This window comes from Seriola aureovittata, chromosome 16 (assembly GCF_021018895.1).
Source record: "Seriola aureovittata isolate HTS-2021-v1 ecotype China chromosome 16, ASM2101889v1, whole genome shotgun sequence".
Lineage (NCBI taxonomy): Eukaryota > Metazoa > Chordata > Actinopteri > Carangiformes > Carangidae > Seriola > Seriola aureovittata.
This window is the reverse complement of record NC_079379.1, coordinates 4,170,685-4,187,905: the sequence shown is the minus strand read 5'-3', so window position 1 is coordinate 4,187,905 and position 17,221 is coordinate 4,170,685. Positions and strand designations below refer to the sequence as shown.

General features: G+C 39.5%; 1 protein-coding gene across 1 annotated transcript; it reads left to right on the top strand.

Moving 5' to 3' along the window:
• Positions 1-12,204, top strand: LOC130183260 (C3a anaphylatoxin chemotactic receptor-like). Its single transcript, XM_056398533.1, has 3 exons — positions 1-135; positions 8,532-8,709; positions 9,252-12,204. The coding sequence occupies exons 2-3, from the start codon at positions 8,539-8,541 to the stop codon at positions 10,143-10,145; spliced, it is 1,065 nt and encodes a 354-aa protein (XP_056254508.1). The 5' UTR covers positions 1-135; positions 8,532-8,538; the 3' UTR covers positions 10,146-12,204.
• The last annotated feature ends 5,017 nt before the right edge of the window (positions 12,205-17,221 follow it).

Below are 17,221 nucleotides of genomic sequence, written 5' to 3'. Positions count from 1 at the left end.
AATAGTGACACAGGACACACACACACACACACACACACTCACACAGCTCATGAAGATGCGTCTTCACTTCTGCCTATAACCACTGAGACTGAAGCAGCAGACCTCAGCGCTGTGATATCAGCTGGACATCTACAGGTAAGTCAGGACATTTCTGATTTCAAAGATGATCTTTGTTACACATTTAGAGACCACAGTAAACACACTTGTTGCATGATGTGTTTTTACCAAATACATTATATTTGAAACAGAAACACTGGCTGGATTATGTTCACTGGCAGGGTTTAGGGAGATTAAAGAGCTTTAGTATTCAATGGAAGTCACATTGAGGTGGTTGGAGTTTATAGCAGAGGATTGAGGCAACAAAAACACTTTTGGTAAAACTTCAGTGATGTTGGGACTCGTGTGAATTAATAAATTAGTTCCTAAACATCAATGTTAATACAGCAGAGAATTTGAGATAATTTTCATTATTCCACAAGTAAAACTTGTCCAAGTGATGCATCACGGTTGACGCTGGACTTTGAGTTTTACAAGAAGTCTTATCCTTTTTGGAGTTTACTGATTTCCACCAAACATAATGTACATTTTTTTTTAAAGTAAAAGTGATTTAAACTTATTTTCAGCTCCATGTTATGTTTCCTCACATCAATACATCAAACTCTTTGCTGCTGTTTCTGGTAAATGTGGTCATCTTTGAATTTGGGCTTTGGTTTTTGCAAAAACATTTTCACCCACAGATGCTGAAAAAACAAAACAAAAACAGGATGTACAAGTTTAATGTTGGGCTTATCGTAACAAAATTCTTATATGGGCTCATATTGCTTCTAATAATTTCCTGAATTGATTTAAACATTTAAACAAACAACATTTTCACCTCGCAACCCCAACAAAGTTCCCCTTTAACTTTAATTTGATTAAGCTTTCAATGACCTGAAAAGGTAAAAACCCTTCTCCTCATTTAAGAAAAGAAAAAAAGCAAAGATTGAAAAAAGTCTGAAAATAAAAAAATAAACCCAACTTCTTTCTTAAAATCTGTTTAAGAAAGAGTGTGAAACACTAATTTATTGCATTCAGTGAAACATCCAGATGACATGAAACAACATCAGTCAGGATGAGAGTAGTCATGATGTTGTTTTAGTCATGACTATTGTCTAATATGATTCTGAGGTCAAACGACATATAGTGTTTGTTACATGTAACTTTTTCAACAGCATTTAGATATTAGATTTAACATGTCGTTAGGACCTCCTTCATAATAAAGTTAAGTCAATGATATGGGAAAAAAACACAACAGTTATATGTGACCAAGACCTTTAAAAATATTTCATTCTTCAACCAGTTTGAATCTGAAGCCTCAACATCTTCTGACCTGTTTATCACCAGTGAGTGGTGTTTTTGTCTTTCTACCACCACGGAAGCTGCTCTCTGCTGCTGTCGGGTCAGTGTGTCTAAAGATGATCCTTATGTCATAACCTCTTTTTTTTTTTTGGTACAAACCATCCTTCAAAATTTTACTTAAAATTCTTTAAAACATTTTTGCGGCCAATTTGTTTTTTTACACAGTTGTCTTGTGAGGAAGTTTGACAACTTTAATGTGACATTATACAACTTTTTTAAACTTATCATTATGAAGTAATGCTGATTGCACAATAATTACATGTTTCGATCTGAGTTAAGATTGGTTCCCTGTAAGCATCACTTTCACTATGCAAAAAATGAAGGCTCAATTTATGGCACAAAGGAAGTGCAACTGCCACCAACACAGAAAGAGGATCGCTACCTTTTGTTTGTCCAGACAGCTATCAGCAGCTTTCCCCAGGTAGCAGAAATGGCAGTTGCAGGAACCAAAGACAGCGAAGAGCGAGAGAGAGAGAGAGAGAGATAAAAAGCGAGCTGAACCTCAGACAGACATTCTGGAATCAGGTTTATTGCCAAGTACATTTTCAGATATGAGCAGTTTGATTTAGTGTTTTTGTGCATAACAATAAACATAGTAAGAAGAAAAAATATAAAAATATAGAGATAACGCAGTACTGCACTCCACCAGTGCTGCAAGCCGGTGGCTGAAATGTAAATAGAAACATTTTCCTATTATAATATTTACAATAAAAATTTGAAAAAATACTATAGAAATATAAAAAATATTACAAATATGTACAATGTGCAACAGTTCACAGTATGAAGTATAAGAAAATATATGAGGAATGGAGATGGAGAGAGCCATGGCCAGACTGGGACAGAAATTCAGCTCTGGACTTAATGTCCATAAGCACAGAAATGCAGCGGGTCACCAGGCTTTGTCCCGGTCCCTATGACCCCTATGAACTCAGAGACTTGACAGGGTTTAAAACCACCATGCAGTTGACCCTTTTTCTACAAGATCAGACAGTAACAAGCCCTGTACTGAGCACTGAGATCAGGGTTTCTCATTCAAAGTTGGATACTTTTAGTTGGTTCTTGCTTTGGACATGAGCCACAGCAGCGCTAAAGCTGGCTAGAAACTAACAATTCATTGAGAAACTAAAGAAATAACATGTGTCCTGGTGGTGACTTCTCTAAAATGAGCAGTTGTGAAACAAACTAATTTCTTCTTAGTGACAGCAGCATCAACATTGATACCACTTGGAAACTCAGGTGGAAAGTTGTCTATTGCCACTTTGAAATAATGTGATCTTTTAAAAAATATTAGTTCCCACCAAAGTGCAGTCACACATGAGAGGTTGGGCAAATGTACTTGACACCACAGGTGGAAGTCTGTGGTTGGGTCAGATGGAGCAAGATTTAGAGCTGAAACTGTGCTGTGTTGAGCTGCAGCTCTTAGTTCATAAATGTTTTTCTTCTGTTGTATTGCGTGGAATTTCCTCTCAACATGCCCAGTGCAATGGTGCTTACAGATGCTTCACTTTGTCTCTGTGTTTCTGAGGTTTTTCATTTTTTCAATACAGATTACTAAAACTTCCATTGGATGGCCAAAAGTCTTTAATATGTAAATGTCATCGTGGATTTATTTTTGATCTACTTCCTGCAACTGAGCGCAATCATTTGATGCAGTGGACGATTATAAATAACCTGATGGGTGTGATCAGTTTCATGTGGTTTGGAAAGTGTAATGAGACACTGAGTTTCGTTTAGGCAACAACCTGTGTGATCTTAGATCTGGCGGCCAAAACAGCAAAAAGACAGTTCTATGCGAAGCCAATCTTTCTCGTGCACACGTGACTGTGATGGGAAACACTTGAGGTTAGTTACAGGTAAAAGAAACACCAGCTTCTCACAAACGTCTCACTAATTTCCTTGAGAAGTGTCCACAACCACATTACATGTTAGTTGTGGGTATGTTTCAAAGTTCATTTTTAGTGTCTTCCAGATGCACATAGCTGCAGTTAACTTTCTTTTTCCATGCAATCTTTTTTCATTAAGATGAAATAAAAGGATAATGAACAGACAGTCTTTCCTGGAAGATGTTTACGTACATGTTTCTCAACTTTATTTTTCCCCTAAATAAGCTTTAAGGTTTGAAATTCCACTTGTTGTAATTCCAGACTCTTTGGCAGCATCAAATTTGTATTGTGTTTCAGCTCTTTCTGACGCTAGATGATGTTTACTCTGAGTGAAATGTTTTTTATGGCCGCAATTTCTGAGCAGAGGCGCACCCGGCAGGCAACCAGGCAAATGCTTGGGACCCTAAGGGGAAAAGGGGCCCCTGATGGCCCCTTATATTGGCACATTTTGCAATGACAACAATAAACCCCCTTAAACCTCCATTAAAGACACTATACAGTGCTGCTGCCCCAAACCCCTCTAAGTGGGGCCCCTGATGATGTGAGCTGTACCAAACATTTACCCATTGTCTGCATTTGAGGCGTTTAGGGGACATTTGTAAATTGTAGCATCTACCAATAGTCTGCATGTGAGGCGTTTAGGGGACATTTGTAAATTGTCTACAATGATGATGATCTATAACACTGATAGGGGATAATGAGAACTTTAACTTTTGATACTTTCATACTTGTTGATAACACTTAAGTAAGTGAAATAGTCTCATACAAGCGTCACTTGAAATGCAGTATTTGTATAGTGTGTTTTTTTGTGTGGAGTTTTACAGTTAACATCATATAGTCATCATATCAGGTTCTGTTTGCATTCAGTGTTTCTCAACAAAACACAGTGGGTTTATTTGAGGTCTTACAAACACTTCCTTCCTTTTTGTTATATTATGAAACCAGCATTGTTTACATCCATGTTTACTTGCTGGCAGTCTTGTTCTTCCCTGTATTTGCTGGTTCATTACAGCATCTTAAGATCAGAGGAATAGAGTGATACCAAAGGGCAGAAATGTTTGCTGGAAACCAAACCAAATGTGGACACACTCACAACAACATTGCTCCACAACTGTACTCGTAGTCCACATAGTACCTTTCAGTCAATGATCTGCATCTTTCTTCCATCGCTGCTGGAAACAAACCTCTGCATGGATGGATGGATGGATAGATAGACAGATAGATAGATAGATAGATAGATAGATAGATAGATAGATAGATAGATAGATAGATAGATAGATAGATAGATAGATAGATAGATAGATAGATACTTTATTTAACCCCTAGGGGAAATTCATGACCTTATGTTTGGCATTTTTATCTGCTGTCCCCTGAAGTTCATGTCATACTCTCAGTTTTTTATTGAGGTTATGTCTGTCCTAAACAACACCATCAGCAGCCAACTCTTTTTCTTTTCCTTTGAAGGTCAATGACATTTGTTACCAGTGTTAAGGTTGTTTTAAATTTAAAATACCTTCACCTTGTCGCCCTCAGCCTATTGAAATGAATTTCTTCATCTCCTTTAGCAATTTATTTTGGCTGAAAAGTTTGAAGTTTTCAGGTCAGATTTCAGACTGTGTAGGTCACACTTCACTGTACTGACTTCTCTTTTGCATACATGCAGTTCTGTGCAGAAACCTGCAACAACAGCTGGTCATCACAGCCAAAAAAAAAATCCTTGATCTGACTCGTAATTTATTCATTTTCATTCTAGGAAATCCGTCTATTTATCATTTATGTGAGAATTTAGGGCACTTTTGTGAAATCATTTGTTAAAGGTGCACCCACACAGGTTCTTTGTCTTGCAGTGGTAAACATGTGAACATTTTTATTTACATTTAGCCAAAACCATGCTCTTTCCCGAGCTTTAGCCAAGGTGCTTCTGCTGCTTCAACCCAACCACAGACAGGACTGTGGATGCTAACTAAAAATAATCACTTTTGTTTTGTACAAAACAACAATGGAAACCCGGCTAATGGCTTGTTTTTTTGTGCATTTTATTCCTGTATGTCTTAAATATACATGTATGTACATGACTCATGAGTACTCAGCACACCCATCTTTGAACTCAGACTTTGTTTTGAACTCAACTACGTAGTTGAAAAATTTCGTGACTGTATCTTGTGCAGTTGTGACACTATTTCGAAACTGTGTCAGTTCCTGCTACAACACGTCTCCAGGTCAGGAACACATTTTCCCATGCTGAGACACACACGGTGAAAACAATACCAGCCATGCTGTCACGCAGGTAATTAAGTTATTAGTTATCATTAAGTTGTTAGAATGGATTTCAGGTTCAAGTTGTATAGCGGAGCTGCACGGTGGTGCAGTGGTTAGCGCTGTCGCCTCACAGCAAGAAGGTTCCGGGTTGGAGTCCCGGCTCGGCCGTGGGATCTTTCTGTGTGGAGTTTGCATGTTCTCCCCGTGCCAGTGTGGGTTCTCTCCGGGTACTCCGGCTTCCTCCCACAGTCCAAAGACATGCAAATGGGGACTAGGCTAATTGGACACTCTAAATTGACCATAGGTGTAGCTGTGAGTGTGAATGGTTGTTTGTCTCTATGTGTTTGCCCTGCGATGGACTGGCGACCTGTCCGGGGTGTACCCCGCCTCTCGCCCGAAAAGATGCTGGGATAGGCTCCAGCCCCCCTGTGACCCGACTAGAGGATAAGCGGTAGAAAATGGATGGATGGAAGTTGTAGAGCGCCAATTCACAACATAAGTAATCTCAATACAATTTCCAAATGGAGAGATTCTATTTATAATAATATTTACAGAGACCCAGCAATTCCCACCAAGAGCAGACTTCCTTTTAAGAGGCAGAAACCTTTAGCAGAACTGAACTCAGGGTGGGCGGCCATCTTCTACGGTCGGTTGGGTTGGGAGAGAGAGAGACAGAGAGAGAGAGAGAGAGAGAGAGAGAAAGAGCGTGCAAGAGCACAGAGGAAAAGAACAAGAACATGCAGTGATTGCAATATTAATAATAGTGACAGCAGCAGCAGCAGCAGTAACAGCAATAGTAATGTAGTGGCAACTGTAGTGCTCCTACTGATAAAAGGAGAAATGACGGCTAATAACATTAATAATAATCAGTGTTAATTATAGCAAATTTTAGCAGGTTTAGCAGGTTTAGCAGCAGGTGTTAAACAGGATCATGGGGGCAGTAGGTGGTTTGCAGTTGCAGGTCCAGACTCTGGAGGTTCACTCAGACACACACACAGGTTCTACCTGATGTTGACCAACAATTAGTGCTGAGGAAACTGTGTCACCATGTGATCTGTTCAGTAGCTGATGTGGAGCTTTTAGATCGTGTCACATAATCAACAGAAGAACTTGTTGCCTTGGCTTAAAACCTGACTTTCAAACTTCATTTCTGACCCTGGAAACATCTCTAGACAAAGTGATCTCACTTCAAGGTCCATTAAAATACTCAAATATGTCCCAAATACTTTATATTATCATTGAAATATAATAAAACTATAATAAAACTATAATAAAAATCTACACTGCTTTAGTTAAATACAAAAAATCACAATGATGAAAGCTGCTTTACAGTAAATGATGATTTTCTAACCCAGTCAGCAAACGGAAGACCTGTGATGGTAACACACACAGACACACACACACACACACACAGACGCGCGCACGCACACACACACACACACACACACACACACACACACACACACACACACACATAGTGTATATATAATCTGTTGTGGGAGTTTGTGATGGTTAACAATAAAACAAAAAGTCCCTCAGCTGTCTCCGTTGCAATGGAGGTCACAGAAGATAAGATATGTGACCTACATCTCTTTCACACACACACACACACACACACACACACACACACACACACACACACACACACACTGGCACATTCTCAGACACTGAAGCGCAGTGACTCAGCTCGGCACATCTGACTCGTCAACATCACAAACCTGTGTTGATTCATTCGGTCTACAACTGTCTATTTTCAGAGCATCATTTGAAGACTAAAGCTTGTGATCAGAAAATCTGACTTGTTGAAGAGACATTGTGTCCTTTTACGAAGCTTGTGACTCTAATCTTATTTTCCTTCATCGTAACTCTTGGACAGTGTTTTTTGCATGAAAGTAGAAAGAGGAAGTGCCCCAAACCCACACTGCATTTGTGACCTCAAACATCAGCCTCTGAAATAGATCTGCTCCTTGCTAGAGATATGAACCTGCATTTAGCCTCATCACTGAAAAATTAAACAGGAAGGGAACACATAAGGAATCGAGTGTGTTTTTCGAGTGTGTTTTTCTCTATTGTGAATCTAATGATCTGAATGATGGTTGACTGCCTGTCACACAGAGGAAGGCAAACTACATTGTTGTGTTAGCTGGTGTTGAATGAGGATTTGTGGTTGTCACTCTGTGTTTCAGCTGACACAGATAACACAAGTAAAACCCTTCCTGCCTCCAGCTCCATATATATATATATATATATATATACCTCCAGTATAAGTGCACCCATTTTTGAGGTGAAACTATAGGCACAGTTTGAACTTTAAGGTTGGGGGTTCACAAAAAAAATATAGAGGAAATGTAATGTGTACAACAGATGCTTTGTTTACATGAAAATTAATGGTCAGGTTACCAGCAGGTGCATTTTCATATCCTGATTAACATGTTTGATGAGTGATGAAATATTATGAGAAACCGAAAAAACCGCAAAACCCACCAGTAAACCAGATCCCAGCTTTTAACGTTTCTCCAGAGATGAAGACCTAACGAGTTCCAGGTGTTTCCAGGTGTTTCCAGGACCGACTGGACCACATGCATATCTTTCCAAGCTCGAGTTCAGATTAAACCATGCCCACTTCCGAATTGGTTAGTTTTAGCGCTGGGGCTTCTTTTGTCACGTCAAGGCTGTCTCCATACAGAAGTGGGCGTGGTTTCACATAAACTGAGTTGGAAAAACAATAGATGCAATTGGACGGCGTTCACTGCAGGTGCAGCTTCAGAGCTGTTGCAGCAACGATGCTGCCATTAACGTCAGCAGCAGCTGCAGTGATATTCTCACACCTATGGGTGTACCATGAATTTCCTATGATGCTATTGTGTAAAATATATACTTGAGTATTTTGTTCGTTATCCCCTTAAAACTCTCATGTTTTGCTCACTGTCTGTTAGAAACAGCAGTTACTATGATGGGTTATATTAGGTTTCATTTTGTCTCTGTTTGCAGCCACACTATGTCTCTCAATGGCTCTGTCGCCCTCAAGTCCTCCAACAATGACAAGGCGACAACAGTGGACATCGACGCCATCATGGACAACGTCACCATCGTTCTCTACACTCTGACTGTGGTTCTGGGCATCACAGGGAACTCTGTGGTGATCTGGGTGGCGGGATTCAAGCTCAAGGTGGATTTAAGATAGACGTGAAAGAAAGTCTGTCCTCACTAGTTGAAAAATATACGTAATATATCATTACATATATTGACTCACAGGGGTCATTTGTCTTTTACTATTGGTGTTGGTGCTCTAGGAAATTTTCCTGAAACATATGTACTTTTACTTAAATTACATTTTAAATGCTGGATTTTTACTTTTATGAGAGTATCTTTACAGTGTTGTCTTACTACTTTCACTTGAATAAAGGATCTGAATACTTCCTTCACCACAGGGCTACATACTGTACATGACACTATGCTAACAGGCTGAAGGATAGAGCCAATTAGCCTTTATTCTATAGCACAGTATTATGAATTATAAATATGCAATTGAAATGTTATTTGTTACAAATTTAGAAACAGCAAGCGTTTCGCCATGTGCTGAGCCTACTGCTAAGGCATGAGTAGACAACAGCTGCTTGGGGGTAACTTTCCAATTTTTTTTTATGGATGTGGTACCTAACATTTCTCTTCCTTTCTTCTCTTTTCCTTTTTCTTTATCCTTTTCTTCAGCCAAAGGTCACCAACGTCTGGCTGGTGAATCTGGCGATAGCCGACCTGATCTTCTGCTTCACACGAGTCTTCTCCCTCACGAAGAAGCTCTTCTTTGACTACTGGCCCTTCGGTGTTTTCCTCTGCAAGTTCAACGGCTTCTTCAAATATGGCAACATGTTCTGCTCCGTCTTTCTTCTGGCTGTTATCAGTTTGGACCGAGCGTTCTGCGTCTGGCAGCCCGTCTTCGCCAAACGACGGCGCACCCTGTTGGTGGCGAGGGTGGTGGCCTTCTGCGTCTGGACCATGGCAGCGGTCTTCAGCACCCCGTACTTCGTCTACCGCCAAGTCTACCTGGGGAAGAACAACAAGAGTAAATGTTCTCTGGAAGTGAAGGAGGCAACGGAGGGGGACAACAGCACCAAACTGGCTCTCTACTCCATCCGCTTCATGTGTGGCTTCATGTTGCCTTTCATGGTCATCCTCATCTGTTACATCCTGGCCGGCGTGGGCATCCGACGCACCCGCCTGTCGGGGAAATCCCGCCCTCTACGTATATTAGCATCCCTAGTCATCGCGTTCTTCCTGTGCTGGGCGCCGTACCACTGCCTCCTGCTGGTCAAGATGGTGGACAGCAAGAACAAGGTGGTGAAGATCTGGCACCCTTTGGCGAAGGGCGTCGCCTACTTCAACAGCTGTGTGAACCCGCTGTTGTACTTCTGCATGGGGCTGGATGTGAGGGGGCGGTTCAAGCAGAGTCTGGCGGGGGTGTACAAGAGGGCTCTGGCGGACGACGTGGACGGACAGACAACTCAGTCCAACGAGCGCTCTTTGGACGACAGCAGCGGGTCGAGACACACCAATGTCGTGGTGGCAGGGAGGAGCCAGACGTCAGTGGATGTAGCCAATGTCTGAGTCTCTCCCAGTGGTCGCCAAGCTCAGAGGATCATACACGTGGTTTTTCATGTTTTAGTGGAAGTTAAGCATCAAACATGTTTCAGAGGGAAACCAAATCAGTGTACAGGGTATAATCACTAGGTGAATGTATGTTTGTATGAGAGGGAGGCTGGGGAAAAGAGGGATGTATTCTCAAAAATTACATATATCAACATATATTTGGCATATACCAAGAAGAATGAAACACTTAGTGAAGACACAACATTAGAGCTTGGGAAATGGATTTTAAATGCATTTAATTCATTATTTAACTTTTTAAAAACCAACAATCCTTAAGATTTAAGGTGTCGGTTGTGTGCAGTCTTTACCTACATCATACCTGGGTTATTTTAAAAAGAATGTATGACAGGGAATGATGTTTTAGCTGATTACAGTCAGAGTTAGATTGTCTTTAACTTCCTTTGGATGGAAGTAAAAGAAACAACAAGTCCAATCTATTGATTCATTCTCTATATATCATGTTCATAGTTAGAAAACCCTTTGTTTTAGTATGACAGTATGACAGTGTGTACTAGTATGACTAATAGGCAGACTGTGAATGTGCCACGGGTGATGTAAAAGGTTAAACAAAAGCTCCTCCTTCCAGGCATCTGCTGATTTCTTTATTTCAGGAAGATACGAAAGTTTAGAGATGTGAAACTCGACGGTGAGAACAGCAACATGAAGACGGCATGTTCTTTATGTTTGTGCCACAAGACGACAATGCTGTGAACCGTCTAACGATAACCACTGCTGAATGTGCTCTGAAGCATGGAAGCATTTAACTCTTTGACACCCACATCCCAAATGAGGAGAGTTTATTAGTACAGCACATTTTCAACAAGTGCTTTACACTTTGTCTGCTGGATCAGATTTTTTTCATGCAATTTGCACGAAAAATCCTCAATACAATCGTTCTCTAAAGGCAAATTCAAGGACTTTCAAGAGTTTTGACCGAAGCCTCCGCTCCCAAGTACAGAAACTCACACATTTGTTCATAATGAGCAAAGATATAAAACCACGGGTATGGTGCTTTAAATCCTGAGACTCTCCTTTTTTCTATTGACTGTAAGTTTTATTTCCTTCCATACAGCAGTAAATACTCATTGCTGCATTTAAAACACTCCTCTTTGATATAAATGTCTAAATTAACATTGAACTTTGTTCGTCGTAACTGCTTTGGACTGCTGTCCTTATGGTGAAGAGACTGACTGGATAAATGATCTCTAAATGTTCATATACGCAGGTCAGATTTTCCCTGCAAAACATGTCTGAGTTGTGTTTGGATGCATGTGATGGAAGTGTCAGATGAAAAGTGGAACTGTGTTGAGTTTGGAGGGAAAGGAACGAAGGCCGAGGGGAGGAAGTGAGACTATAAGAAGGAAACACGGTGATAACTTTAGTCATGACACTGTTTTGTGTACAGAGGCCACACTGAAGGTTAAACTGAAACTGAATAATAATTTCATTGCATGTAAATAACTAGCCACTTTCTGTGTATATTTTTCATTTCCTAGCATCAGCGCTGCTCAGACCTGATCAGACAGGTTTCATCAGCTGTGAGTGCGCCTGTAACCTCAGCAGAGATCTGGGCACAGCATTTATGGCCTTTACGGGACACATGCAAGTCTAATCCTTAGCAACCAGTGCATAAACCACAGCTGTGCTTGCTCTGCAAGTTACTCACACATCACTAGAATACACGTCTGTACAATCAGTTTATCGTGGACTTGCTGTTCGTCAGGTTTTATGGCCCTTTCTGCTCTGCTGTGTTCAGCAGCAGCTGCAACTGATTTTAGCTCACACAATGCTACACTCTGATTTATAATTCACAGCAATGACAGATTATAAGCTTCTGAGTAATGTGACCTTACTTTGTAGACACTGCCTGTAATATGAAAATGAAAGCTTTTACAGATGTGGGAATTTACAGTTGTGTTTAATCTGTTTAACTGTGCATAAAGGTGTCGACAGAGATGCACAAAAGCTGCATCAGATTTATCAGTGTTAAGACAAAATAATAAAAGTTTTATCAGTTGTAGTGTCTTTTAATCCTTAGATGTCTGTTCCACACCAACCGTGTCTCCTACACATCATCCTTATGTATTAACCTCCTAGGACCTGGCGTCCACATATGTGGACCTCACATTTTGGGTTCTCTAGACCACAATACTAACTTTTTCTCAACAAGGGCCTGGTGACCACATATGAGGATATTATACTGCCACTCAGTAATCGAAATTTAAAACTAATGTCCTCATATGTGGACATCATTTTTCTCAGGTCCCAATCAGCCTAAATAGCAAAGAGAAATTAAAAATGCACGCCATGCAAGAGTTCGGGTCTTAGGAGGTTAATTAACGGTTAACTCCCAATTATACTGTGAAAGCAAATGTAGTCGCTGGCTGACATATATTTGGGATATGTTTTTTTTTTTTTATGCCTCTGCAACAGCCAGAGCCAGAGGCATATTGTTTTCAGGTTGTCCGTCCGTCCCGTTCTCGTGGACACGATATCTCAGTAACACCTTGATGGAATTTCTTCAAACTTGGCAAAAAACGTTCACTGGGAAACAAGAATGAGCTGATTAGATTTTGCTGGACAAAGGCCAAAGGTCAAGGTTTTGGTGACCTCACAAAATGCCTGTTTTGGCCTTGTGAACAAGATATCTCGAGAACTCCTCATGGTCAAAGTGAACTGGGATGTAACCTGAAAGTCTGAGTGGAGGAGGCAGACAGCCATGAGTGAATGAATGAATGAATGAATGAATGAATGAATGAATGAATGAATGAAGTGCTATATTTCCAAACTGGTGGTAAAAACACTTGAACATATGGTTAAGATAATAGGGGAAGGATGGTGGTTTTGATTAAATGTAAATGAACACATTGTGTCTGAGGTCGCTATGAACATGTAACCAAGCTCATCCTTTAAAACGTGTTTATTTTGACTGATGAAATACTTGAAAATATACAGATACAGTAGATTATTTTAACCAGGAACATTCTGACCACAAACTTATCATTATGGTATCAGTGCCTAAACTCTGGTGAAACTTAGTTCCTCCTCTGAAAAGCTGAAGCAGTAAGATGAAAAGGGAAAAGAGGATGTGACATTGCAACTAGGCACATCAAAAGGTTGTGAAACCTTCATATTAATATCTCAGACATTGGGCACATTTCCAAAGGACTCTCTTCCTCTCGGCCTCTGTGGTTGAGGACAGAGCCCCTTTGGTACAGTGGTCTGTTCTGGCTTCCTTTTTTTGTTGTTGTTGTTGTTTGCATGACAACATAAGGTGTTATCATGCACATCACATTTAAATCTGTTTAAAAATTCTCAACCAACAACATGGCAGACACAGGCACACTACTGAGATAACAGAGAAAGGACAAAAGAATTCCACATCGACATCGTGTCTGTGATGTCGATTGTCTTTGTGCCTGCAGAACTGTAATCACAGACAGAGACAGACTGCCACGCATGTTTAACCCAGTATCTTTTAAATCCAGTAATTAAAGCTCAAGAAAGGAGCAGAGCGCATAGGAAAGGTTATATCAGGCTGCCAGAGTTCAAGGAAGATCTGTGTTACGTTGGTGTTTAGTTGCCTCTTCTGTTTGACTCCAACACTCGGCTTCAATGCAATCATATCGTATTTATTTACTGCAATCATATATATTCTTATTTATTTTGCATGTCATGCCTTCAATTTCTATTTTATCTTTTTACTGTTTTGTAAGGCGTCCTTTATAAAATGTATCATCATCATTATTATCATTATTATTGTTATTATCTTTGCTCAAAGAACACCTCCAGGTATTTTTCATGACATATAACAACACTTCGGTTTGATTATTAATTCATGTCTGATATAGTTTTTTCCACAAATAAAACCTCAAGTGACCACTTAACCATTCTAAAAATCACATCTACTTAAACTTACATGAGAAAGAAAATGATTCAGTGAATATGCAATTTTATTTTTTTTGTTTAAAAGTTCCACTTCACACTTGTTCAAACCATGATTGGCTAAAAACTAATTGTGATCATCAATCCAATCAGTGAGCAGTGATTGAAAGGGGACAAAATGACTTAAATTACCTCAACCACAGAGGTCATGTTTTCACCAGTGTGTTTATCAGTACTGAACCAATTTGAAGGATCCGGATAAAGGGGAGGATCAAGAACTCAAGATCCAATCTACAGAGTTGTACTTATCATCATCAACAGTAACACGCTGTGCAGACGGCACCAGCAGCACCGAGGAATGCTTACATCACTATATCCTTCAACATGCAACTATTAAAATTTCACAGTAACGATACCAGTTGCGACATAAAGCAGTGAGACAAGTCGTACAGCTGTAGAGTAATAATCATTTAATGCTACAGTTTCACACAACAGGAAGTAAAAGCATACAGCTGTGTTACGCAAGGATTAAAGTCAATAAATAAATGAAGCTATACTGAGAACAACAGACATGTGAAGGATTATAAATACAAAAACAGGTAAGAGAATAAGTGAGACACTTGTCATTGAGGCACAGATGTAACAATCTCACAGTAACAACAATTTATAAAAATCTGGATTCAAGTGATTAAAGTCAGAAATGGCACAATGTCAGATTTTGTTAGTATTATAAAAATGATTATAAAAGACTACATTTGTTTATTCTCTTCACATTGACTTTCATAAACCTGTAGTTTGATCTTCAAATTGTCACAGTAAAAGACACCTGAGATTAAAAGCTCTTAATTTTCATCCATATGTGACCTGATTTTCAAAGTTCAAATTAAATGCAAATCATTTCCCAGATGAAGCTCAGCAGATAACTGCATATTTCAGGGAAATCTTTCAGATGTGGACAGAAGTACTAAACTTTCAAGATTTTATTTTGCAATAAATTCATCCACTATTTTCTCACATGAATCTTCTAGGTGTCAAATCATACATACAAGGTAAATCTAGTACACTGTAAAGAAAGTATATTTCAGCAAAAATATTACCCACATAAAAAAAGCTTGCTAACTTGCCTAGCACTAGCAAGTTTTGGTATATCATTGATAAGAAATGGTTTGCAAATACATTGTATTTTAAGTAGAATTTTTCACATTACATATTAGAAATTGCATAAATAAAGATCTGAGCAAATGTAAGAGTTGTGAATTTGACATCCTCATAGTCTAAAACATAGGAATACATTACAAGATCACTGAAATCTGTCTCATGGGTAAAACTCTGCCATCTTCAGCCATCTTAAAATTCGGAAATTTCAAGTGGCAAATGGGATTTTTCTAATTAATGGCCCCAGAGGGAAAATACCAAGTTTGGTGCTTATATCCACATTTGAAAGACTGTTGCAGTTTTCTGCTGCACTAATGGTGTTTTCATTAACAGTTGAGAGTCGTGGGCCTCAGCTTGATTTACTGCCACGTGATGCACACAAACAAACATGTGAACAAACAAGTTGTGTCATGCTCATATTTCCAGGTCTTCAGTTTCAGTGGACTCTGTGTTTTGTGAGACAAACCGGGTTAATGTTTTAAAAAAAACCCGAAATAATTGAAATAAGACTAAGTTAGATTACATTAAATATTACATACAGTGCATGTTTGTTTCAAAGTGCTAAAAACTGGTTTGTTTAAACCAGAGTTCCACTGTCGTGGTTTCTGTAGAACATACTTGGGGAGAAGAACTTGTAACTGTCGTCAACATCGTCTTCATGATCATCATAATCATCCTTGACCTGCAGGGGAACTCAGATAATTAGTACATACCAATCACATACCATCACACCTAGGACAATAGCTTTGTTCTGCCAAACTCTGCTCCTACTCATTGTGTGTTCAGTCCAACAACTACTTGCCAAACTTGCAAATACTGAGTGTGTCACCCGGTAAATATTTCCAATGAAGGGGAGGTGTGTTCAGAACATTTATACTCAGACCGAATCCCTGTGCTAAACTTATCTGAGAGCTGATATGTAAATTTGATTAGTTTGATTGGATTTATAGATGGATTAGATTTAGTAAGATTAGTACTTAGTAGATTTAGTACTTTAGTACTTACTTCAAGGTTTCCTACTGCACTGAAGCTTTAGTAACGTCTCTCACTTGTAAGTCACTTTGGACAAAAGCGTCTGACAAATGAGCACATGTAAATGTAAATGAATTATCATCAGTATCAGCAGCAGTAGTCAGGTGAAAACCATTTGCAGATACCGTCCTTGTGTGTTTGAGAGTATTGTAAAATAATTGTGCTTGATTACTCTCAAAAAGACAAGAGTTGCAACAGTTTTGCTGTTGAAGAGAAACAGGAGGTTTTTCTGTTTTACTTTGCTGCGCTCTTGAATTCTGTTTTTACTTAGCAGTTAATTTGGTTATGGCTGACAGCTCCTATGATATGTCATGGGACAGCACAAACCAAAAGCTCAGGCTAAAGTAAACGGGTGTTTTGCCATCCTGATATAAGCATCTTGACATAGATCCAAGACTCAATTGTTCTAGCCCTGATATGTATTTTTTATTAATAATATATATCTTTTCAACAGTCTGACCCTCAGTATAGAATCTATAATGTACTTATTGCAACCCACATTTACTCCCCACCCATCCTGCACAGTCTGACTCTGCTCTTTCCACCCCTTGCAATAACAACACCAGCAGCAGCAGTAGCAGCAGTAGTGATAGCAGTAGATTCACTGCTACAGTAACTGTGGCAGACACGTTAGTAGTAGCAGTGATAGAAGTAACAGCAGCACTATTAGTAGTGATAGTGGTAGTAGTAGCAGTAGTAGTGGCATAGCAGTGTGTGTGTGTGTGTGTGTGTGTGTGTGTGTGTGTTGTGTGTGTGTGTGTGTGCGCGCGCGTGTTTGTGTACCTCATCGACTTGATGTTTTTGTTGTCCAGACTTGGTCTCAGTGTCCAGAAAGGCCACATAATGGATCAGGGTGCAGATTCTGGAAAAAACCACAGAACGACAAAAAGTTAAAAAAATAACAGCTGATCTTCCCAGAACATTAACTGTTATAAAAAAAAAAAAAGAACAAATCTGATTGG

Bases quoted from the DNA above. Each gene is read 5' to 3' on its own strand.
- LOC130183260 (XM_056398533.1), top strand. From the start codon at position 8,539: ATGTCTCTCAATGGCTCTGTCGCCCTCAAGTCCTCCAACAATGACAAG. The intron at 8,710-9,251 runs GTGGATTTAAGA...CCTTTTCTTCAG, and splicing joins TGGCGGGATTCAAGCTCAAG to CCAAAGGTCACCAACGTCTG.